The 26,517-nt window shown below is 41.3% G+C and overlaps 1 protein-coding gene across 1 annotated transcript in view; it reads right to left on the bottom strand.

The window, feature by feature from the left end:
- The window catches only part of LOC126482313 (NTF2-related export protein), a 52,064-nt gene that overhangs the window by 15,079 nt on the left and 10,468 nt on the right, over positions 1-26,517 (bottom strand). Inside the window, exons 2-3 of the mRNA XM_050106353.1 lie at positions 3,536-3,616; positions 392-536 (exon numbers count right to left, since the gene is read on the bottom strand). Coding sequence (XP_049962310.1) covers positions 392-536; positions 3,536-3,616 — 226 coding nt within the window. The remainder of the gene's footprint in view (positions 1-391; positions 537-3,535; positions 3,617-26,517) is intronic.

The raw sequence follows: 26,517 nt of genomic DNA, 5'->3' as shown, positions 1-26,517 counted from the left end.
AACACTAACTTTGTGTCCACAGGTTCTTCTGTAAGAAAAAAGAATGGAAAAGTGCTGATGCAAATGGGACTGTTCAAGGGGTACCACAGCATCACCCTAATGCCTGGTCAAACACGGAACATGACAGGTCCAAACAAATATTATCCTACCTGCTGCTTTATACCTTGATCCAAATTCTTGAGTGATTTCTCCACTTATACCTCAAAAGGCTCAATTCCTTCTAAACCATTCCTGGACAAAGGAATCTGAATCTGTTTATTGTGACTGTCAACAAACGACCAGACAGGTTTTTTCTGTTATTTTACTGACTGTTGTCTTTCTTTACTGTAGACCTATTCTCAGATTAAGGTAATAAAATTGTCCTGAAGAAAATTTATGCCAATTTATTTACCTATTACTGGTTGAGCATCAAGTGATGTCAATCTATGTTCTGTAGACGGTAACTGCTCATAGAACTTCTGAATTTGGTCTTTACCAACAGTTCCATTTCCATTCCAAGAAAGGATCCCAGTATCTAAATAATATTTAGACATCAGCTGAAAAACAGAAACATGAGCTGTAAAACAGAACAAACAAGTCCACAGGCAGCTGCTTCATTTACACTCTACATTGTAACCAAGATAGATATTATTAATATCATATACACTCCTGCTGAAGTAACAGAAAACTAAGATCATTATTATCCTCACATGGGGTACTATAGTCTGTAAGGCTGATTTCAGCAAAGTGCACAAAATGCAGTACATAAAAACACTTGCAAATCAAACAATAACAGCAAAGGTGGCGTCTAATCTTCGTTATTACATAACTAATTTGGTTCTAAAAAATGCATAAGAATGGAAGCATTATGGTGGCTCAATTTCAGAACTGCGTGCACTTCATTGTCTTCCAAGACATCTGCCACTCTTGAGAGTGTTGACTCACGGAAAAAAATGAACTGGAACAACCGGTGAAAACAGCAAATCATTGCAGAAAATAAATGTAAGTGTAATTTGTCAAAGCATGCTGCTGGGGATTATATCAATATACTATGGTACGGTAGCTAATCACCACATAGAGGAGATGCTGAGTCACAGACAGGTACAATAAAAAGATTGCTAAAGGCCTTCTTCTAAAGTTCTAAAGTAGATATCTCTCTCTCTCTCTCTCTCTCTCTCTCTCTCTCTCTCACACACACACACACACAATGATGGTACACAATTTGCTGCAAATTAGTCTCATACTTCCCAGATGAAGGGAGAAAATTCTTTGGTAAGTTTACATTCCACTTGTTCACTATTAAAAAGACAATGGTTTACGATATTTTTGTCAGAGTTAATCTTTTATCATTTCAAGAAGCATCATCAGCTACAAGTAATGGCTACATTTCTCTTGTTGACAAGTTTCATTTTGCTTCTTTTACTAAAATGCAGTATAATTTGGACAAACTCGCCTTGCAGTAGCTATAGTGACATAATTCTGACACAGAGTCATATTAAACTGTCAATGGGGACCAGAGAGGCAAATAACTTATGGAAAACTTCACTGTTTCAGTTCGCAGTAAAGTAAGAGAAAAAATTTCATGTTTATTTTCATACTTGCACATCCTCTTTTCAATAGATGTTGAGACTACAAAAAAAAAATGCGGTACTGGGTTAAAAAAAAAAAAAATTGAAATAAAAGCCATAGCTTCTGCTATATTGCCGCAGATAAGGAAGTTCTGTACGTTAAGTATATAGCAAAATACCTTACTTCTCGCGTGCTATCACTTTTCAAAATCTCACATCGGTATCTCATATGAGGGATGTTTTAATATTTCATTCTCGTACATGTGTGATCAGAAGTGAATGCGCCACAAATTCCATTTTAAGATTGGAGACAGAGAAAGACCTCCTCCCAAATCTACAGCAAACTGCAATATTTTAACTAAATTTATATGTATGTATGTAATATGAACCAATAACGACTCATAGTAACTCCTATTTTTCATTGCAAACTTTTCGAATTTCTCAAAGTGTTATACTTAAATGTGAATATCACATTAAGTATATCTGTTATCGAAATTTTGGGCACTTCATCACGAAGCTGACATATAACGCTAAAAGTAACGTTAAAATCAATTTTTTTGCTGATTAATTTCTTTACAAGCATTTGAGAAAGATTGCAGGGCATGCACATCGGTTCTGTCAGCACAGCGCTTTGCCAATCGGGGTATCGAAAGTGGGCAAAGAATGTCTAGTTAACTCCGGCTTGCTGGCAGATGTGGGGCTGTACCTATCAGTGCCATCACCTGTGTTGTGTGCTGCCTCATTAAATAAAAAGGGGATATTTTCCGAACTAGGTCAAGCTGCCTCACGCTGGGCCACATGCACAGGCAGCCTGGTTACTTTCCGCGCGCATCCTTACTTTTTTCTGTACGTTACAAGTTTCTTGAGTTTCGTATGTTTCTTCTGGCAAGCAAGTTCTATTTCTTCCTGCACCTCTTCATTCCGCACTTGATCCATCCATCATCCATACACAGCACCGTATTTTAAACACTTTCAGCTTTGCTAGGAGGTACATCACATCTGTACAGTGATTTACTTTAAACATACAATTTCAACCACTTGTAACAGTTTGATCTCACTCACTGAATTGTCTTTTGCCGCCATTCACTAATTCAGGACATGTGTGCCATCTTTTTTTAATTCAAGTTCATAAAACAGATCTCAAACTTATGAACATCCTGTACTACCATGGTGAATTTTCCTGTTCATTATATATTTCTACTGGTGTAATATTTAGTCTGTATCTTCTCTCTTTCAATTAACTTCAGAGGCATATTCTGAAAAATGAAAATCAAACTATAAATCTATAGCCATGTGAGGATTTGAGCCATCTGCCCTTCCCAAATACAAATCCACCTCACTGAATTTCATTTGGAGTGGATTTTAGATATTTTAATTTCTTCTGTTAAGTATTTACAGATTTGGCCAATTTCACTCTGCTGCTGACCAAGGTATGTTCTTCTTAGTATGCTTATTTATAATAAAATACGACAGACATGTCAGTTCCTGTTTAGGGGAGTGCTGGTCCAGCAATACATACACGAGTGCTTCTGTGAAATTTGCAAACCAGGAGAGAAGTACTCGTAGATGTGAAGCAATGAGGCCAAATTGTGAGTCATGCCTCAGTAGCTTATCTGGTAAGAACATTATCCACAAAAGGAGAGGTTCCAGTGTCAAATCTCAAGAGTTTTAGTCTAGCAGCAAGTTTTGTGATTGTATCTGACAAATGGGATTGGGGGAAGGCATTTTCACACAATCGGAATTCATAACATACCTATTGTCTGACAGCACTTAAAAAAGTGAAACATAATTTAAATGACCTGAAGGTGAATCTTCAGAACATTTCAAAAACACGCCACAAAGTTTTCTGTCTTTCGTTAAAAGTTATCTATTGACAGACGTATTGCCTGATACAATGCTTAATTTCATGAAATAAATGCTTAGTTGCACAATATATTTCTCCTTTTCAAATAAATGTGAAAATTTCAATCAAACACTAATTTACTTACATGCCTCCTTTTATCCACACTTTCATAGTACAACTTCGTGAATTCCTCAGCAGTTCTGCAGGCTTGATCTACCTTTGCGTCCTACAATTTCAAATTTTATAATTATTTTAGAACATAATTAAATTACAAAACTAAACACTATTAGTTGTAAAAATTCAAGACGTAGAAGGTATTGGGGAAACAATCCTGACAAACAGGTAATGGGGTCATATACCACTAATGCCCAGCTTAGATCATGCAATTTCAGTGTGTGTGTGTGTGTGTGTGTGTGTGTGTGTGTGTGTGTGTGTGTGTGTGTGCGCGCGCGCGCGCATGCATACACATTTTCCTACAAGCTTGAAAAAGGAAGTGCATTCTGACAGCTAGTAAAGCTCTGTGCCTTTTGTTTGTGTACCTATTGACGACATAGTGCTTCTGCGTTTTGGTAAGTCATTTCCTTTATTTCTAAATAACTCGTACTTCTAAACCAGAACTTTGCATACATTATTAAGATTTTACTGATGTACCTAAGTGAGTGAGTGAGTGTGTGTGTGTGTGTGTGTGTGTGTGCACAAATATCCATATATGCACGGAAACGGCTTCATCATACTGTGTTTCCACTGTATATATTACTATTTACAGTTTTTATTCTGCTTCTGATCTTACACATTCTGACATTTTGTATGGTTTTACTGTATTGAATTTTGATTTTGGCTTGCATTTCTGTTTATGTTCTCACTAAAAATGTGCTGTAAATTCAAAATAAGTGGAATGAATAAACATTGAAAATATTAACTGGAGCTGAGGCACTTATTACTTTGTATGGTTTTCCACTTGACAAAATATACTTAAATGAACCAGTTATTGAAACAATGGAACTCCAATTTGGAATATCAACAATACAAACAAAAGGAAGATTGCTACTTACTGTAAAGATGACACATTAAGTTGCAGACAGACACAATGAAAAGACACTTACACATAAGCTTTCAGCACAGCCTTCGTCAGAAAAGGAACCACAAATGCTTCCATTCGCAAAAGCAAGCATACCTCTCTCTCTCTCACTCACACTCACACTCACACACACACACACACACACACACACACACACAGAAACTGCCATCTCCAGCAACTTGGCCTGGAATGCAACTGTCACATGGAGCAGAAGCAGCAATCTGGAGAGGGCAAGAAAGTGGATGGATAGCTTGGTAAGAGTGGAGGGAGAGAACTCCCTACCAACACTTCACCAAATCCAGACCTGAAACATTCCCATAACACTGTTGTTAACCTTTCCACCAAAACCCTCTGCCCCACAGAAGTTTCAGTCCTATCCAAAGGTCTCCACTTTAGCCCTAGAACCAAATTTAATCCTGTGGACAAAGACCTAGTCTCCAACCCCCTGCCCTGCATTGGAGACACTTCTTTGTCACCAATCCCTGCAACCAAAACCAACCAAATCCGAACACTGAATGTTGCCTCTCCCAGTTCATACTACCATCCAACCGTGATCCCCCTACCAAAACAACCATTTATCACTTTCGAGGAATTCCTTATCTCCAAATTGGCCTCACAATCCTTCCCCAGGCCCCTTTCTCAGAACATCAACCTTTCAGCAGAAGAAAGGGCAGCCATACACAACCTCAAAACAAATCCTGGCCTAATCATGTATCTGCAGACAACAGTTCCATCATTGTTGTTATGAATTCCAGTGACTATTTGGTTGAAAGCCTCTGCCAATTATATGTCTCTTCCACCTATAAACTCTGCCAGAGTGATCCCATCCCAGAAGTTCAACATAACCTCCAATTCCTGCTTCAGGACTTAGGTCCTTCCCAGAACCTCTTCCCTCCATCCTTTTACTTCTCCACCCCTATGATACCCCACTAATCCATCTTCAACATGGTCCCCAAAATCCGCAAACCCAATAATCCTGGGCACCCAATTGTAGCTGATTATTGTGACCCCACTGAAAGAATTTTGAGCCTCAATGACCAGCAACTCCAACCAACTGCTCGTAATATACCCTCCAACATCAAAGATACCAACTATGCCCTCTCCACTATCACTATGCCTCTACCTCCTGGATCCCTACTCATCACTGCTGATGCCCCTCCTTAAACACAAACATCCCTCATGCCCAATTTCTTACTGTTATTGAAAACTAACTTTCCCAATGTCCTTCAGACTCCAGACATACTGCCTCATTCATTATAAACTTTACTAACTTTATCATAACCACAATTACTTCTTTGAAGGGAAGGTATACAAACAAATCTGTGACACACTAATGGGCACCCGCATGGCACCCTCCTATGCCAACCTGTTTATGGGCCACACAGAGGAGAGCTTCCTAGCCTCCTGAAACGTCAACACCCTAGCCTGGTTCAGGTTCACTGATGATATTTCCATGATCTGGACTTAGGACCAAGACATCCTATCTGCATTCATTCACAACCTAAGCACCTACTCTCCCATCCACTTCACCTGGTCCTCCTCAACCCAGCGTGCCACCTTCCTGGGTGCTGACCTGCACCAAAAAATCCTTCCCCATACAGGATGGCCACCCAAGGAAGGTTTATCTACTGTGACAAGAACTCCTTTGCCCACTATGCTTAGGGTCTCATCAAGGCCTTCACACACAGGCTCTACCCCAGACCTAATTGACTGATCGGCTGAGGGGGGTTATGGGACTAAACGGCGAGGTCATCCGTTCTCCAATTCAAAGGTACTTGCATAAGATAGAAGGTACACTAAAAATGGGCAGATCCAGTCAGTGAGATCAAATTATAAAGCTATGAAGTTAAAATACACACAGTAGAAGGCATAAAAGGGCAGACCAAATCTAAAAACTGGAAAAAACTGAGGGATAAAAGAGTGGTCTTTGCATGGGATACTGGTCATGGGTCCCAGACCTAGAAAACACGAAGAGAGGCCCCAACTATAACCACAACCACTCTGCCCCTGCTTTAGGAGCAAAGCAAAACATTACAACTGAAAATAAAATCCACTTTCTTGTAGGAAACTCAGGACTAGTTCCACCATCCGTGAATCATTTGCAAATATTAAAGACAAGGAATATGGAAGGCTATACTTAGTACAAAGGCCCAAATGAAGGAGGACATTCAACGAATAAATGGGGTGCTAACAGTCTGGCTCCACAGCCATATTGTGGGGGTAGCTCATTCCCTAAGAGGAAGCAATGGGTGAGCCTAGTATGATCGACGTGTAGACAGCATAAGACAGTCCTCTTTCCGAGAGGGTGGAAGGAAGAGCACCAAACTGCAGTAGTCTCCATGATTGTGCTGAGTTTATTACTTCTAGCACACCAGATGTCATTCTACTGTTGGGCAGAGAGAGATTTAATGTGTATCTGCATATCTCAACCCAAAATCATGAAAGGGAATGGGGGCTAAGTATCTACCTCTCTAGCCAAATGGTCAGCCACCTCATTCCCTGGGGTGCCCATATGACTGGGAACCCAGAGGAAGGCATAGCCAAGGGCAGAGAGAAGATCATGGATAGGAGAGACCAAAGGGTGACGAGAGTAGCATTGGTCTATAGCCTGCAAGCTTCTCATTGAGTCAGTACATATTGAAACACCATGGAGGGTGACCTGAGAAACAGAATGGAGGGCCCTGTTAATGGCTAGCAGTTCTGCTGAGACCACACTACATGATATTGGAAGTAAATGGTGTTCCCTGGTAGTAGGAGACATAAAATAGTAGCTTGCCTTATCTATCATTTTAGAACTATCAATGTAGAAGATCGTAGCACCCAGGAACTCTTCAAGGATGGAACGCACAAGGTGCTGGAATATCGTAGGGGCAATGGTGCCATTGGGATCCTGGAACAGGTTGATCCTAATCTGTGGTCGAGGCACCATCCGAAGCGGGTGCGGAAGGAAATACGTGGGGGCACATTCCACTGACTGGCGATGGAAATCCCAACACAGGGAAGTGAGACGCATTTCAACTGGCAATTCTACCTGAGAGCGGGTGTCAGGATGTAGATGTCCCTCATTTGCAAAGAGGACGGGGTACGCGGTGTGGTCAGGGAATCGTTGAATGGTGATTGCGTAAGAAACCAAGAGTTGGTTCCATCATATTTGTAGAAGGAGAATCCCCGGTTCTACAAGGAGACTGTCGACAGGACTAGTGCGAAAGGCACCAATAGCTGACACTGCATAATGATGAACGGGGCCAAATAGTTTCAGAGTGGAAGGAGCCGCTGAGTCATAAACCTGACAACCATAATCTAGTCTGGACAAAACCAGAGTGCGGTCTGTGTTTTTGAGGCAGAAAACTGGAAGCCATGGGAGAGGGTCCACGCAGAGGCCCATTGGATGATGACTTGAAGCTGGCATTCAGTAGATGCTACTGAGTGGGAACTGCACCAGATGCAAAAATCGACATGTAATGCCGGGGTAATCACAGGACCAACAGAGGTCACAAGCCCATTGATGATGATGACGAGGAAGAGGAGGAGGAGGAGGTGGAGGAGGACGAGTGTGACACTCAACACAGAATCTTGTGAGATACCGTTCTGGACCCAAGCGGTGTTGAGTGAAGTGCCAACTTGAACCTGGAAGAGCCGGTGGGATAAAAGCTAACGGATAAAAACTGGAGAGGGTTGTGAAAGCCCAAGTCATAGAGGGTAACTAAAAGCACCAAGCCGTGTCATATGCATTATGTAAGTCAAAGCAGATCACGACAAGGTGCCAACAGCTAGTAAAAGCCTGTAGGGTTGCTATTTCCAATCTGAGAAAATCGTCAGTTGTAGATCATCCTTCCCGGAAGCCACATTGATACAAGGGACAAAAGGCTCTGAGATTCGAGCACTCAACATAATTGGAAGCTAACCACCCTCTCGATCAGTTTACAAAGTATGTTTGTCAGGCTAATCGGCAGTAGCTGTCGAGAGATGATGGGTTCTTCCCAGGCTTAAGAATGGGGATAACTACACTGTCTCAACTGTCTCACAAGTTGGGGAAGTGACCTGTCCACAATGTCAAATGAAATCATTCGAGGACAATCTCCTTTCACACTGCAATGTCGAAGCATGCAATACCAGATTTGGTCGTGACCAGGTGCAGTAGCACGAGTCTCAGACAGTGCCGATTCCAGCTCCCACGTGGAGTAACAGTAGTTGTAAGACTCAGAATTGTTGAATCTGAAGTCCAACTTGTCCCTCTCTACAGCTGCACAGCAGCGCTGAAGCACCAGATTCTGGCTGGCACTGGCAGTAGTTTTTGCAAAATGCTCTGCCAGTCTGTGCGATGTCTACGGGTGTTGTTTGGGAGTCACCCAGTAAATGACAGTGTTTACTGGAAATTCTCCTAATGGCTTCTCATACTTTTGTAGAACAAGCGGAACGGTTGATGGAATCCAGGAACACTTGCCAAGACCTCTTCTCGCCCTCCTTACTTGTGCATCGAGCCTTGGCTCTCATGACCCGAAATGTTGTAAGGTTCTCTGCTGATGGACGGTAGTTAAACCATTGAAAAGCAGCACGCCTGACCCACATTGCTGAGTGGCAGTCGCTGGTCATCCCAATGTACACATTGCCTCCTAAGATGAACTAAGGACTTTGGGGAGGATAAGTCAGCAGCGTGATGAATCACTCGTGTAATGTGGTCCACCCATTTCTGGACTCTGCTGCAGTGTTCAAACACAGCCAGCTGGCTAGCTGAAAATTGTACAGATAGCCCTGCTGACCATCCACTGCGGTCACTTCTCTTCAGGAATGATCTATCCAGTAGGTGAATGCAGAGTGGAAAGTGATCACTGGAATTAAAGTCGTCAATGACTTTCCCGCTCAACAGAATCTATAAGGTTTGGAGAGCAGATAAGTCAATGGGTCAGAACGAACCAGTAGCAGCACAGAAATGAGTGGGAGTACCCGAGCCAAGGATGCACAGCTCACGAGACATAATGAGGCTCTCCAAAACACGACCCCAAGGGCGAGTAGAGGTTTAGCCCCACAAGACATGACAGGTACCGAAGACTCCCAGTAGGAGAAATGGTCAAGCGAGTTGTTCTACAAGATCTGTGAGCACCTCAGAGTCAATTACATCTTGAGGAGGTAGATACAGTGAGCAAACAGTAATACTCTGACATGCATGAGTTTCAATGGCAACTGCTTGTAAGTCAGTTGCCAGTTGGAGAACAGAGGAGAGGCGCACATTACTGATAAACACAGCAACCCCTCCCTTGGCTCTGTCCCCAGTCATGTCATCCTTTCGATGAAGAGTATAGCCCCACAGCACAGGGATGTCAGAGGCTTTACAATATGTTTCTTGTAAACACAGGTACGGGGGGGTTCTTGTCTAGCAGTTTCAGTTCCTCCACACGTCCTGAACCCACCAATGTTCCACTGTAATATGGGAGCCATCAACCACATGGATTGGACTTTCACCCTGTCTTTCTGCTGGAAAAGGGAGCCCGTAATGGGTGGTGGCTCAGTTTTGGGCAAGATATTTGCCCCAATCTGACATCAAGATCAATTAGCTCTACAGAAAAATCACGAGAGACATAGGGTAGGATGATGTCGACATCATCTGACTGTTTACTTCCTGGCTCGGTTGGTGATTTTTTGCCCTGAGTAGGCTTCAGAGCCACAACTGTGGCAAAGGACCAGACTGAACCTTTGGAGGAGCAGGGAGCTCTACAACATCAGCTAGCATGGCTTTGTCTGATATTCTGGGAGGAAGTGTAGGCTTGGAAGTAACTGCAGCAGCACAACTGCACTAGCAAATGGGGCCTGTTTTTGGCCTCATCATATGAGATACTCTTAGTTGTTTTGATCTCTTGTATATTCGTTACTTCAAGGAAGGTACTGCAGTCCCTACTCCACACAGGGTGATCCCCAGAACAGTTCATGCACTTTGGAGGAGATGAACAACTGACACCTTCCTTACCACATTTGCCACAAGTGGCTTCTCCTTACAACCAAAGGTGGTATGCTCAAAACACTGGCATGTAAAACAGAGCTCTGGGTTGGGAAAATAAGACTGGATGATGAGGGAAGGAAACCAGTCTTGACATACTTTGGAAGTTTTGTGCTGCTGTCTTCTTCTTCTGTAGTGGTCAATCCAAGGATCAGTTTGCAACAGCTACAATGGCAGCTTGTCTCCATTCTGTGCGTCTTTCAGCTTTTCTCTTCATTTCTTTATAGGTGTTGCATCCCACATCTTTCATGATTTGATCCATGTACCTCAGTCGTGGTCTTCCTCTTGGTCTTTTTCCCTCGACATATCCCTCTATGATTGTGTTCAGGAGTCCTTTATGTCTTAATAGATGGCCTGTAAATTGCACTCTTCTTTTAACAATGAAACTCCAGAAGCTTCTCTTCTCACCTGCTTTTTCCAGAACCACTTCGTTTGTGACCTCGTCGATCCATTATATTTTGAGCATGCGTCTATAGCACCACATTTCAAAAGAATTTAGCTTCTGGTCTTCCTCTGTTCCGAGAGTCCATGTTTCACACCCATAGCATGCCACACTCCACACACATGATTTCAAAAATCTTTTCCTGATTTCAAGGCTGATGCTCTTAGATGTTAATATGTTTTTCTTCTTGTTTTTGAGTACTTCAAACATCTTATCCCATTTAACATTATCAAAGGCTTTCTCTACATCTACGAAAGCTATGCATGTTTTCAGGTTCTTATCTAGTCGTTTCTCTATTATTAGTTTTAGAGCAAATATTGCTTCTCTGGTTCCTCTATCTTTCCAGAATCCAAACTGGTCTTGGGAGAGTGTAGCTTCGACTTTTTGTTCCATGCGTTTTAGGATAATTGAGGTTAATATTTTAGAGGCGTGAGTAACTAGGCTGAGCGTCATATAATTTTCACATCTTGTAGCATCTGCCTTCTTTGGACTGGGAATCATAATGTTTTTCTCAAAGTCTGTAGGAATTTTACCCTGCTCGTACATGTTGAAAACAAGATTATACAACTCCTGATTCAGTTTTGCTCCTCCAGATTTCAGAAGTTCGGCTGGGATATTGTCTATATCAGGCGATTTGTTGTTTTTCAATTTTTTCAGAGCTATTTCAAACTCTTCCTTAATATAGGTTCACCTATGTTGTGTGCATCTACTTCTGTTTCTTCTTCCATGATGTTTTCAGACAGGTCTGGTCCACTGTACAGTTTTCCTATATATTGATTCCATCTTCTAGCAACTTCATCATCGTCACCCAACATATTGCCATTTTCATCCATCACAGCCCTACACTTGTTTCTTCTGTCTCCAAAGCAATGTCTCACACATTTATAGGCCTTGTAGATATTTCCCTTGCTCATGTTGTCCTCAACTGAAATACAGAGATCATAAAGGTATTTTTCTCTTGCTTGTTTTGCTGTAAGCCAGCATAAATGAGTCCGATTTCATGAGATCGCCATCCAAACATTTTCATCATGTTTTGCGCATCAACAATGCCTTCCTGGAACCACTCAGCTTTTAGTTCTACTTGGGAAATAATGTCAACAAGATCCCTCCAAGTCACATCTTTACTATAGTTGAAGGTGTTGTGTAGATGACTTTTATTGCATTGAACTTTCTGGACATTTTTCACTTGTTAGGAATCATATGTTCCTAGGATCCCATTTTGCAAGGATTTGGCAGATATTAAATTGAAACTTCCTGGCAGATTAAAACTGTGTGCCCGACCAAGACTCGAACTCGGGACCTTTGCCTTTTGCGGGCAAGTGCTCTACCATCTGAGCTACCGAAGCACGACTCACGCCCGGCACTCACAGTTTTACTTCTGCCAGTACCTTGTCTCCTACCTTCCAAACTTTACAGAAGCTCTCCTGCTTCTGTAAAGTTTGGAAGGTAGGAGGTGAGGTACTGGCAGAAGTAAAGCTGTGAGTGCCGGGCGTGAGTCGTGCTTCGGTAGCTCAGATGGTAGAGCACTTGCCCGCGAAAGGAAAAAGTCCTGAGTTCGAGTCTCGGTCGGGCACACAGTTTTAATCTGCCAGAAAGTTTCATATCAGCGCACACTCCGCTGCAGAGTGAAAATCTCATTCTGGAAACATCCCCCAGGCTGTGGCTAAGCCATGTCTCCGCAATATCCTTTCTCTCAGGAGTGCTAGTTCTGCATGGTTCGCAGGAGAGCTTCTGTAAAATTTGGAAGGTAGGAGGTGAGGTACTGGCAGAAGTAAAGCTGTGAGTGCCGGGCGTGAGTCGTGCTTCGGTAGCTCAGATGGTAGAACACTTGCCCGCAAAAGGCAAAGGTCCCGAGTTCGAGTCTCGGTCGGGCACACAGTTTTAATCTGCCAGGAAGTTTCATACCAGCGCACACTCCGCTGCAGAGTGAAAATCTCATTCTGGAGATATTAAATTTCCTGTGATTCCCTCTAAACCTTTCTGTGTGCAGAAAGGTTGAACTTTCTGAAAGCTCCCCTCTTTCTGTTTAACTATAAGAAACACGTTTTGGTCAGCAGTATGTGTTATGTTACTAGATATGTAAGACACTGTGTAATACCCAAGTCTGGAGGACTGGCTATGTGAGTCCTCTTGTTCGATGGGATGTTGATACCTACCATCAGTCCACCCTTCCCGCTGGAAGGAGGAAGACAAATATTGAAGGATCCGCCCCTGCCCCATGAGCAACTAGGGACATAAAAGTCCACCTGCACAGAGCTCCATCAGTGTGCAGCACATATTGAGATTGAGGTTTTTCTTTAATAGAGGTTTTTACCATCCTTGCGATCCAGAAAGCCAAGATTCCCACGGCGGACAGTGAAGCACGCAGAGAGCTTATGGGGGCAGACGACTGGCGGCACTTACCAGTCCTCAGCTCAGGAACCCTGTGTCGCCAAGCTCGTACCCAGTAAATGAATGCTGAATCCCTGAGGGGAATTCAGTAGGAGCGTTTGGTGCAGAAGACAAGGGTTTGAGTTTTGGACAGAGTACAGGTTTAATCTTTCAATAACCTGTATGAATAAATCCCTTGTCAGGCTGTTTTTGAATAGTGTTTTCATCAAGCTGGTACTCATAGAAAGTTAGATTAATTGAGCGGGGAGGGTATTTCGACTGCACTGCGTGATTAACACATTTGTTTAGTCAGCAGAGGAACACAAGAGAGATTCTCACAAATTCAAATAAAATGCTAAATGGTAGATGATAATGGAAAACTCACAACAAAAACCTCATGAGCGGATGCTCCAAAGCAAACCAGGAAACAAACTTCTTTTCATGTGCATATTATTGATTACCACGATTGTAAAAATGCAAACATTCAGGTTTGTTTGGAGCTTGATAATTATTTTCTCCAGTAGGCACAGATGTATATGCTAGACAAAATACAACACGAGTACACCATGTGGTTCAGAGAGCAAAAGAAGTAAGTTCATCCATGGTATTCTTCCTATAACAGTGGATTTGGCATCAGGAGATTTCCATCTGTCTGGATCACTGAAGCAGACTTTCAATGCCAAGCAAATCACAGCAGATACGTGTGATGTGATGTTTTCCTAGCATATGGAAATCTTGAAAATTTCTCATGTATTCGCTGGGTGGTGTTGTCCAACAGGTGTGATATTTTAGCAAGCTCACGTCTTGCCATCTTCAGGTGTTCCTACAGTCCAATTGATCTCTAATGGATGCCGACTTAGCATAATCTTGACCCCTCTCCCATGACCTCCATCTTAACACATTTATGTGATCCGCAGCTAGTGATGGGGGAAGTACGGCGCTGGATGGCGGGGGAAATGTGGCGCACCACAACAGATCATGGAGTGCAGTCTTTCCGCGGCCACAGCCATGTGTGGAACTCTGTCATCATGGTGACAATGCATCTTCTTCTTCAGGTGTCCTGCCAGGAGTGGATTTCTGTGTAGACTGGCATTGTGTTTTAATCAAATTCATGGTTATGTCAACATACTTTCTGTTCGACGGGAACTATTACAAACAAACAGATGGAGTAGCAATGGGCTGTCTGCTATCACCAGTAGTGACCAATATGTTTATGGAGGCTTCTGAAGAGGCAGTTCTCGAGTCGGCAGTCTACATGCCCTCTTGCTTTTTTCGATATGTAGACAATACATTTGTAATCCAGTCGCACAGACATCATCATCTTCAAAACTTTCTGAAGCATATGAACTCGCTGGACCAGAATATAAAGTTCACAATGGAGGCAGAAGAAAACAATTGGTTTCCATTTCTAGATGTGCTCGTCAAGTGAAGACCACATGGCACATTAGGACACAGTGTTTACCGTAAGCCAACACATACCGACTTGTACCTGAATGCCTCCAGCTGTCAAGCTCCTTCACAGCGAAGGGTGTCCTGAGCAAACTGGTGCACAGAGCGTGTGAGATCTCGGACCTCAGACCGTGACAGTCTAACAGCTGAATTGCAGCACTTACAGGATGTGTTCTTTATGAATGGTTACAACTGCCAGATGAAACAGGCCTTAAGACTGAAGAAGCCAAGGCTGCAGCCTTCCGAGGACGAAGACAAACTGGCTGCAACAACGATTATATCATATTTTGGGAACACATCAGCAGAGATCAGCAGAATACTCCAAAAATTAGTGCATGTTTCGCCCTCCATCCAAAATGAAGCCATTAGTAGGATCAGTCACGGACGACTTAGGACTCTGGAAACTGGGAGATTACCGCATCCCTTGCCTGTGCGGGAAAATTTATTTAGACCAGACCATCCATGACGGTATAAGAGAGATGCTGTGAACATAAATGCTACACAGACAATGTACAGCTGACCAATTACACTGTGGCAGAGCACTGCATCTAATATGGACAGGACACGAACTACAATGGTACAAAGGTGTTACAGCAATCAAACACCTTCTGGAACTATATCCTCAAAGAGACACAGGAGATTTGGCTGCATAACGAGCTAATAAATAAAGCCAGCAGGTTCCAGCCAAGCAAAGCCTGGGATCCAGTCTTGAGTATGATTAAAACAGTCTACACAGCAATCTGCTCCTGTCAGGACACCTGGAGAAGAAAACACATTGTCACCATGGTGGCAGAGTTCTAAAAGCTGCCGTGGCCGTGGAAGGACTGCAATCCATGATCTGTCGAGGAGTGCCATGCTTCCCCCAGACTGGCCGGGACCGCGCAGGGTGGAGGCTGCAGGATGAAGGTAAAAATTATATAAAGTCGGCATCCATCACAGATCAATCAGACACCACGAATGTCTGAAGATGGCAAGAAGTCGGCCTGCCGAAATATCATGCGTGTTGGATGACATCACCTGGCTGAATACCCGAGAAATTTTCAGCAAAAGATATATACAGGGTGATTCACGAAGATATGCAAATGTTTTAATACGTTATTCTACAAGTAAAACTCCTCCCCCATGAACCATGGACCTTGCTGTTGGTGGGGAGGCTTGTGTGCCTCAACGATACAGATAGCCGTACCGTAGGGGAAACCACAACGGAGGGGTATCTGTTGAGAGGCCAGACAAACGTGTGGTTCCTGAAGAGGGGCAACAGCCTTTTCAGTAGTTGCAGGGGCAACAGTCTGGATGATTGACTGATCTGGCCTTGTAACACTAACCAAAACAGCCTTACTGTGCTGGAACTGCGAACGGCTGAAAGCAAGGGGAAACTACAGCCGTAATTTTTCCCGAGGGCATGCAGCTTTACTGTATGGTTAAATGATGATGGCGTCCTCTTGGGTAAAATATTCCGGAGGTAAAATAGTCCCCCATTCGGATCTCCGGGCGGGGACTACTCAAAAGGACGTTGTTATCAGGAGAAAGAAAACTGGCATTCTACGGATCGGAGCGTGGAATGTCAGATCCCTTAATCGGGCAGGTAGGTTACAAAATTTAAAAAGGGAAATGGATAGGTTAAAGTTAGATATAGTGGGAATTAGTGAAGTTCGGTGGCAGGAGGAACAAGACTTCTGGTCAGGTGAATACAGGGTTATAAATACAAAATCAAATAGGGGTAATGCAGCAGTAGGTTTAATAATGAATAAAAAAATAGGAGTGTGGGTAAGCTACTACAAACAGCATAGTGAACGCATTATAGTGGCCAAGATAGACACGAAGCCCATGCCTACTACAGTAGTACAAGTTTATATGCCAACTAGCTCAGCAGATGACGAAGAAATTGAAGAAATGTATGATGAGATAAAAGAAATTATCCAGGTAGTGAAGGGAGACGAAAATTTAATAGTCATGGGTGACTGGAATACGACAGTAGGAAAAGTGAGAGAAGGAAACATAGTAGGTGAATATGGCTTGGGGCTAAGAAATGAAAGAGGAAGCTGTCTGGTAGAATTTTACACAGAGCATAACTTAATCATAGCTAACACTTGGTTCAAGAATCATGAAAGAAGGTTGTATACATGGAAGAATCCTGGAGACACTAAAAGGTATCAGATAGATTATATGATGGTAAGACAGAGATTTAGGAACCAGGTTTTAAACTGTAGGACATTTCCAGGGGCAGATGTGGACTCTGACCACAATCTATTGGTTATGAGCTGTAGATTAAAACTGAAGAAATTGCAAAAAGGTGGGAATTTAAGGAGATGGACCTGGATAAACTGACTAAACCAGAGGTTGTACAGAGTTTCAGGGACAGCATAAGGGAACAACTGACAGGAATGGGGGAAAGAAATACAGTAGAAGAAGAATGGGTAGCTCTGAGGGATGAAGCAGTGAAGGCAGCAGAGGATCAAGTAGGTAAAAAGATGAGGGCTAGTAGAAATCCTTGGGTAACAGAAGAAATATTGAATTTAATTGAGGAAAGGAGAAAATATAAAAATGCAGTACATGAAGCAGGCAAAAAGGAATACAAACGTCTCAAAAATGAGATTGACAGGAAATGCAAAATGGCTAAGCAGGCATGGTTAGAGGACAAAAGTAAGGATGTGGAGGCTTATCTCACTAGGGGTAAGATAAATACAGCCTACAGGAAAATTAAAGAGACCTTTGGAGAAAAGAGAGCCACTTGTATGAATATCAAGAGCTCAGATGGAAACCCAGTTCTAAGCAAAGAGGGGAAAGCAGAATGGTGGAAGGAGTATATAGAGGGTCTATACAAGGGCGATGTACTTGAGAACAATATTATGGAAATGGAAGAGGATGTAGATGAAGATGAATTGGGAGGTACGATACTGCGTGAAGAGTTTGATAGAGCACTGAAAGACCTGAGTCGAAACAAGGTCCCGGGAGTAGACAACATTCCATTGGAACTACTGACGGCCTTGGGAGAGCCAGTTCTGACAAAACTCTACCATCTGGTGAGCAAGATGTATGAGACAGGCGAAATACCCTCAGACTTCAAGAAGAATATAATAATTCCAATCCCAAAGAAAGCAGGTGTTGACAGATGTGAAAATTACCGAACTATCAGTTTAATAAGTCACAGCTGCAAAATACTAACGCGAATTATTTACAGACAAATGGAAAAACTGATAGAAGCTGACCTCGGGGAAGATCAGTTTGGATTCCGTAGAAATGTTGGAACACGTGAGGCAATACCGACCTTACGACTTATCTTAGACGAAAGATTAAGGTAAGGCAAACCTACGTTTCTAGCATTTGTAGACTTAGAGAAAGCTTTTGACAATGTTGACTGGAATACTCTCTTTCAAATTCTAAAGGTGGCAGGGGTAAAATACAGGGAGCGAAAGGCTATTTACAATTTGTACAGAAACCAGATGGCAATTATAAGAGTTGAGGGGCATGAAAGGGAAGCAGTGGTTGGGAAGGGAGTGAGAGAGGGTTGTAGTCTCTCTCCGATGTTATTCAATCTGTATATTGAGCAAGCAGTAAAGGAAACAAAAGAAAAATTTGGAGTAGGTATTAAAAACCAGGGAGAAGAAATAAAAACTTTGAGGTTCGCCGATGACATTGTAATTCTGTCAGAGACAGCAAAGGACTTGGAACAGCAGTTGAACGGAATGGACAGTGTCTTGAAAGGAGGATATAAGATGAACATCAACAAAAGTAAAACGAGGATAATGGAATGTAGTCGAATTAAGTCGGGTGATGCTGCAGGAATTAGATTAGGAAATGAGACGCTTAAAGTAGTAAAGGAGTTTTGCTATTTGGGGAGCAAAATAACTGATGATGGTTGAAGTAGAGAGGATATAAAATGTAGACTGGCAATGGCAAGGAAAGCGTTTCTGAAGAAGAGATATTTGTTAACATCGAGTATAGATTTAAATGTCAGGAAGCCGTTTCTGAAAGTATTTGTATGGAGTGTAGCCATGTATGGAAGTGAAACATGGACAATAAATAGTTTGGACAAGAAGAGAATAGAAGCTTTCAAAATGTGGTGCTACAGAAGAATGTTGAAGATTAGGTGGGTAGATCATGTAACTAATGAGGAGGTGTTGAATAGGTTTGGGGAGAAGAGAAGTTTGTGGCACAACGTGACTAGAAGAAGGGATCGCTTGGTAGGACATGTACTGAGGCATCAAGGGATCACAAATTTAGCATTGGAGGGCAGCGTGGAGGGTAAAAATCGTAGAGGGAGACCAAGAGATGAATACACTACACAGATTCAGAAGGATGTAGGTTGCAGTAGGTACTGGGAGATGAAGGAGCTTGCACACGATAGATTAGCATGGAGAGCTGCATCAAACCAGTCTCAGGACTGAAGACCACAACAACAACAACAACAACAACACAAGTAAAACTAAAGAAACAAAGTTCATGTCCGCAAATGTTTAGTTACAGAGTTACGACTAATACAAGATTTTGCCTGAAATTTAGCAACTTTGTTAATATGAAGCCATCACAAAACTATACGAGGTTAAAGTAAAGCATAATTTCCTTTTACTTTGTTGTTATTGATCTGGTGAATCTAATAAAACATGTCGAAGTTGTGTATTTGCAGTAGCTTTACAGAACATCAAGAGAAGCAAAGACATAATTTCATAAAATTTTTAATTTATTAACTATTTGGGCCAATTTGTTTTTTAATTTCCAGACAATTGCGCAATATTTTTAACATAAGTTGTAGAGCATTTAATTTTGGAAAATTGATGGCATTTACGTTAACTGAAACTGTATAAATGTGTCAGATAATCTGCACTTATTAATAACATAGCACACGTGAATTCAAGTTAAACTGGAAAAAACAAAGCTCAGTGTTAAGGAAGTTGTACAGTGTACATACAATTTCACAATACATTCACAATAAACATTCAAAAATGTCTCCACCAAGTTCAATGCATTCAGCTGCACATATAGGAACAGATTTTTTTGCTCGCTTCAGTTTCATAGGGTTGCTTCTTAATTTCGTCTATTGCATTCATAATGCGAGTAAATAATGCCTCACGTGTATTGACTTTGTCATTATAAACTATGTCTTTCATCCATCCTCACACACAAAAATCCATTGGTAAGTATGTCTCGGCAGTTAGACGTCCAGGGAAAATGAGTGGTCCAATAAAGTGTGTGTTGATTATACCACACCAAACATTTATGCTAAACTGCTGCTGGAAATCACATTGCATTGTTGCATGTGGGTTTGCTTCACATCATAAGAGCTTGTTATGTAAATTGTTTATACCATCTCGAGCAAACTGTGCCTCATCAGTAAATAAAATGTATTTGTGTAGCTGCCAATTAGCATTTAACCAGCTGCACAATTCCAAGCGAAGGGTAGGGGCTCCGAATGTCTATGACGTACTTTTTGTTTATGGTAAGGATACAGATTATCGTACTTCAGTGTACGCCATACTTTAGACTGTGAAATGCTTAATTGTTGAGAGATACGTTGTTTACTGGTACCCAGACTACGCTGAACAGCATCCATAAAAAATCCTCATCATCGTCTTCACGTATTGAGCACTCATACTGATTATGAACGCTAGGTAGAGAACCTGTCTCCCATAACATTTGAAATACTCTGCTAATGGTTTGTGCATTCAGAATCCTCCGAGTTGGATAACGTATGCGATAATCGTTAACTACAGCCATAGCACTACCATCACATTTGCCACAAATAAACACCATATCGGCGTATTCCTCTGTTGCAAAATTGAAAGGCATCCCTATTTCATAAATAATCTACAAACTACAATAGTTACTATGTGGTTTCACTTAAATACACTGTTGTTATTATGTTCTTTCACTAAACAATACAGGAAACTAAGTCATTTCAAGGTAAGGAAACGGCTTCACAAACAGTTGCCAACAATGACATAAAGATTTCTAAATTCTTAAAAGCAAATAAATTTACTTGTATAATAATCCTTGCTTCTCTTGATGTTCTGTAAAACTACTGCAGATACACATCTGTGACATGTTTTAGTAGATTCACCAGATCAACAACAACAAAATAAATGGAAATCGTGCGTTACTTTAACCTCGTACAGTTTTGTGATGGCTTCATATTAGCAAAGTTGCTACATTTCAGGCAAAATCTTTTATTAGCCTAAACTTCGTAACTAAACGTTTGTGGACCAATATTTATATGAACTTTTTCTTTTAGTTTTACCTGTTGAACAACATATTAAAATATTTGCATATCTTCGCGAATCCCCTTGTATTTATCACACTGTTACAACATGGACGTAACAGACAACACTGTAATGTTGTTGCTACAACCAAGTTCAATAATCAGTCACTTGTGCCATGTCAGCACTTATCAATAGTCATATCAAGAGTCAATCACCTGTCTTCGGGCAGGAAGTGCTGGAGGTTCTCTGGTGCAATGGTTGCCGCAAGTGAAGTGGTTGTTGACTAAAATGGAACAAGCCAGAAATGTGGTAGATGAAGCGTGGCTGGTAGGCCAAGAGAACTGGCTGGGAACAACTGGCATGCTCGGTGCCCTACTCATTCAGTGTTATTGCAGAAGTATCAATGCTTGATTGGAAAATGTGATAATGCATTTGTGCCTGTGTAAACATGACAAAGCCGATGTTGAATTAAGGTACAATTGCACTGTACCTCTACTAAGAATTTACAGAAGAAGCCTCTTGGACTCTTGGAACTGTTCATAGCTGTTGTCACGGTCTCTCTCTTGTGAAATACTGAGTACTATTTGTGGTTGAGAGACAAGGTGCTCAATTTAATAATGGTAAGTCCTTTGCAGTTTGCCAACGGTATTTGGAAAGGAACACTAAAAGCATCTTTACAAAGCGGCAGAGGAACAGACTGGTGTTTCTGTAACAGTTTTTAACAGTCTGATGCTACTGACCTATTACAGCTGCTTGCATATTAGGCTGCCTACTCACAGAGCCACTGAGAAGCACTGCTTCTGCTGGCAAAATATCGGTTTAGATGGGTGTCTTCAGAGATCGCTCTTCTGTGGCAGTCAGTGGTGGACTACTGGCACCAGTGTCACAGAAGCACCATTCATCCACCATTGGTGGAACATTGCTACCAATACTGGCCTTCACATTACCAAGCAATAGGTAACACTGCATGGTAACAGTCCGCATGTTACATATTGTTATTGCTGTTCACTGTTCTTTGGTAATATGTTCACGTAGGTCATACTGTTGGCTAGAGAAGGAAGTCAATACAGAAGATTTCAACTGTGAGCCTGAAAAACATCCGTTGATATGCAATACAATGTGTGAGGAACAGAAAACTCCATCAAATTTTGAAGTTTTCACTGGACGTTGGAGACAAATGTTCTTCAGAGAAGATAACAATTGGTGTGCATCACTCACACTTCTTCCCACTTACGTTGAGTCTGTTGACATATCACGTAACACACATGTACTCAAAGTGTCTTCAAATCTGTATCTGTCTTGACCATGAACAAAACTGTGGCGTGCACTGCAATATCTTCAGCAAATTCTGGACGTACATTGGAAGCTCGATCAAAAACTCTGCACTCTTTAGAAAGAATGCTAATAATGCATTTAACATATCTTCTAGCACTACAGAGACTGTGTCTGAAAACTCTTTTAAAAGAAACAGTCTTCATATTACCGCAGTCAGGAAGGTCACAAACCAAAACCTTAATAGCAAGAGGCTTAATAGCAAGAGGAAAATAATCACAGTTTTCATACAACTGCCTTCTTTGAGGAACTCTTAGTTTCATTGTTGATTAACTTCTTATGAAGTGATCAATTCTTAAACACAGATCAATCTGGTGATCTATTTGCTCCAATGTCAATGAACATGAGTCTGTGGTGGGAATCACACATAGGCAGCAACAGGTAGAATCCAGGATTCACTTTTAAATTACCTATTTTTTTATTTTCTTATTTAGTAAGAGAGGCATCCTACTCATCAGACTCAACGATGAAACTGAAACACGGTGGTGTGGCAGCAATGGCCGATCGAAGCGGCACAGTGCAATGACAAAGGAGCCGCTTCTTTTTCCAGTAAAGCCACGTTGCGCAGCAGCATGTGGAGGCTCGATGTGCTGCACAGAGATGCTTGTCAGTGGCTCTTGTGTGTAGGTGGCCTTATTTGTTAACCTGAAGAAATGATGATGTTTCCAGTATACAACATACGCTTGTTTCAGAGTAACGAAACCAGTGTCTAACAAGGGGAGGCTACGACATTGGGATCATGGAATTACTTCAAACTTTGTATATCTTTAGAAGGCAATTAAAACAACATAATGTGCAAATAGTAAGGTGGACTACCCTGGGAATTCACAGAAAATTTCAAGAGAAGTTTTACGCAGCCATTATTGAACTGATGCATCTTTACGAAGGTGCTGGACATAACAAGTCATTGTGGTCAAGTGGTTAGCATTTGCACTTTACAAGAATGTCATAGACAAGGCAATGGTCTTTTTAGCACGGGTCATATTATTTAATTTATAGGCCATTTGAGATGTAATATAATGGGGGGAAAAACCAGGTGTATTTTCATGAAGTTGTAGTGTATTTCGTATGTTATTTTACTAATTACTATTTTTAAATAAATTTTTGAGGACGAAGGGAAAGGCTTGAATGATGTTATTCACAATCAGTGACATAGTAAGTCACAATGTGCCAGACCACCAGCGTAAGGTACAATTACTCACCAGATGTGCTCTTGACATCACACCTTGCTCGACGGTATTTGTCACACAGACATGGAAAACATTAATTAAATGGCATCTACTACATCAAATAAATGTAGTTTTCCCATATTTACAGGGAATGTTCAGTTTCTAAGGGAAAACGCACCTCACTGACATTTGAAAAATTTCACTTTCTTCTGATAGTTTGGATGCAAACCATGTATAACACAACATTTTTTGGGTAAGTGTAGGTGCGGACAATCAGTGATGGATTTTAATAGCATCTTCACGAGAAGCAACTTCTTGTTTGTTGCCAATCAGTAATAAACATTTCTGAAGGTGCTTGGTACAGTTTTTTTACTTGCTGATAGAAATAAATGTTGCATGGTTGGCAAATTGGAAGTACATTTTGGGGGTATGACTTACACAGTGCATGTTGGAAGACCTGTGTCATCGGTAAAGATGCAATTATATAAACCAGAATTCATATGACCCCACCCGAATATACAGGATGTACATAAAGTGCGGGAACACTTTCAATTATTTATTGCACAAAAACTTAACACTGTAAATATGTCATACATATTGCATTTTGAAGAGAAACTCTGAAAGTTTCTTTTTTTTTTTTTTTTCCCCAAACATTCGATATGCAAACCATGAGCGACCCGGCAGACGTCAATATAATCGAATTCTTGCCATACCCATCCCAGCATGGCATAGTCAACTGTGGCAGTCGCTTCCTATATTCTCTCTGCTACATCATGTGGTAGAGGCAGTACATACACCAGATCTTTAATGTTTCCCCACAGAAAAAAGTCACACGGAGTGAGATCTGGTGAACAGGGAGGGCAACAACTGTGAACAAAACTCAAAATACTTGTCTTTGTCATCGTCATTGAGCTTCTGCTCTAGCTCCAATTTGAATGGTCTCATAAACGGCTTCAGTCGCAGAACTTTCCTCACTGTCATTGGAGCCATTTCAAGTTTCCGGGATGCGCGACACACCAATTTCTTTGGATTCCATATGAATGTCTCTCGTACGTGCTTCACGTTCACTTCACTCACACTAGGACATCCGCTTCTCTTTGCTGAGCACAAGTGACCCGTCGTAACCAATTTGTTGTGCCAGTGGTAAATGGCATTCCTTGTTGGTGGCTTCTTACAGTACTTGGTTCTAAACTTCCATTGAACAGCTGTAGCACACTTGTTTTTGTTGAACTCCAGTACACAGAAAGCTCGCTCCGCACCTGAACTTGCCATGTTTGCGATTAGCGCTGGCTATCGGCAAATTACCAAACCACGCTGTGGCGGCACAAGTAAAAAAAAACAACTTTCAGGGTTTCTCTTCAAACTGTCATATGTATGATATCTGTACAATGTTTGGTTCTTGTGCAATAAATAATTGAAAGTGCTCCCAGACTTAATATACACCTTGTATTATCAGGAGGAAAGAATCCTTTCCCAAGTAAGGAAGTGTGATGCTGGTTAAAAACGAACCTAGATCTATGTGGTAAGCTTTTCAGTCTTCGAACAAGCAATAATGACCTTTCGAAAGTCTGTCGTTAATTTCTCAACAGTTTGTTGCACATTTGGTCCAAACTTGCCCGTGGCCTCTTGCAAACACAAAACACATGCGGTAGTAATCCACCAGACATTGTTAACATGTATTGCGCTGTGTACCTTCTTCATATCGTGCCTTTTAACACAATTTTTGAATTTCTTTCAGCGAGAGTTCTGTCGTAAAGTTGACTGGCATTGGCAAACTGTCTGGTCTGTATTAATCACAAATTTTTTGTCAAGATTAGGGATAAGTGCCTTTGTCTGAAGTTGAAACTTTCTTGCGGCTTCCAGCGTTCCTTCCCAAGTCACAGATTCCCTGTTACTCACATATGCCGTGATCTTCCTCTGATGAATTCTATGCCATTGTTTGAATTTTTTAGTGCGTGACATGAATCAATTAGTGCATACGTTTCCATTGTTGATCCTCCACTTTTTATATTTTCTTACTCTCTTCTGATAGTCCTTTCTTTTTAAACTTTGAGATCATTTTCTCTGAAGAGTTTGTAGATTCCATATCAGTGTTCATTTGCCAATGTTACCACTTTTATTTTCATTTCTAGTGGAATGTACTCAGTTTTTGCCTTCTTTTCAGTTGTTTCAAAATCCTCAGTGTCAGATATATAGTCAACTTCACGAAATAGACCTCCTCCATCTACTTCATTGGAATGAATGAGTTCCTAGTCAATAATAAGTATCTTTTCTCCTAACATTTTGACAACAGAATGATAAAGTACTTCTCCAATCACCATTTCATCTGCAGCAATTGTTGGCGATTGCTCTGTGTTAATAAGGTACACTTCTTGAAGAAGACTTTCACAGTACACAAATGCATCTTTTAACAGAGATTTTGTAACTGCATTATGCATTGAATTGTCAAGACATTCATTATCTGCATATAGTCAAAGACCAGGGGGTTACCATTTCTGTAATACAAGTGTAAATTGCATGATATTCAAAAAATTGCACCTACACTATTTGTTCTTGCTACATTAGCAATGTCTCACTGCTCCGCAGGTTAACAGCCAAATGGGGCCTGTCTGCCTCTGTGTCTGCAGCAAAGTAGTTCCGGGTACCTTACCAGATTGCATGTATAAGGGATTTTGCAAATCACGACAGGCAGACATTTTCAGGAAAACTCTATGCATTTCTTCGTTTACTTGTCGATGGTTATAAATATTTTTGTTCTAATAATTAAATTTAATTAAAAATAGTAAGTAGTCAAATAACATGAAATTCACTTAAACTTCATGCAAATACACAGGTGTTTTAAAAAATTATATTACCTCTCAAATGTCATACAAATTAAATAACATGACCAGTGATGAAAAGAAAAAATAGATTAATAATTAAGCTTGAGTGGGAGTCGACCCATTGCCTCATATACATTTGTCTTACAGAGCTTGAAAGCTAATAACTTGACCACCATGAACTCTAACATCCGGCACCTATGCATGGATACATAAGCCACATAATAGGCGTGTACAGGAAAACATCTGTTGCAATTTTCTTGGAGTTGTCAGAGTAGT

This window comes from Schistocerca serialis, chromosome 5 (genome assembly GCF_023864345.2).
Source record: "Schistocerca serialis cubense isolate TAMUIC-IGC-003099 chromosome 5, iqSchSeri2.2, whole genome shotgun sequence".
In the NCBI taxonomy this organism is placed as follows: domain Eukaryota; kingdom Metazoa; phylum Arthropoda; class Insecta; order Orthoptera; family Acrididae; genus Schistocerca; species Schistocerca serialis.
The sequence above is the reverse complement of the archived record's forward strand: the minus strand, read 5'-3'. Positions and strand labels throughout refer to the sequence as shown.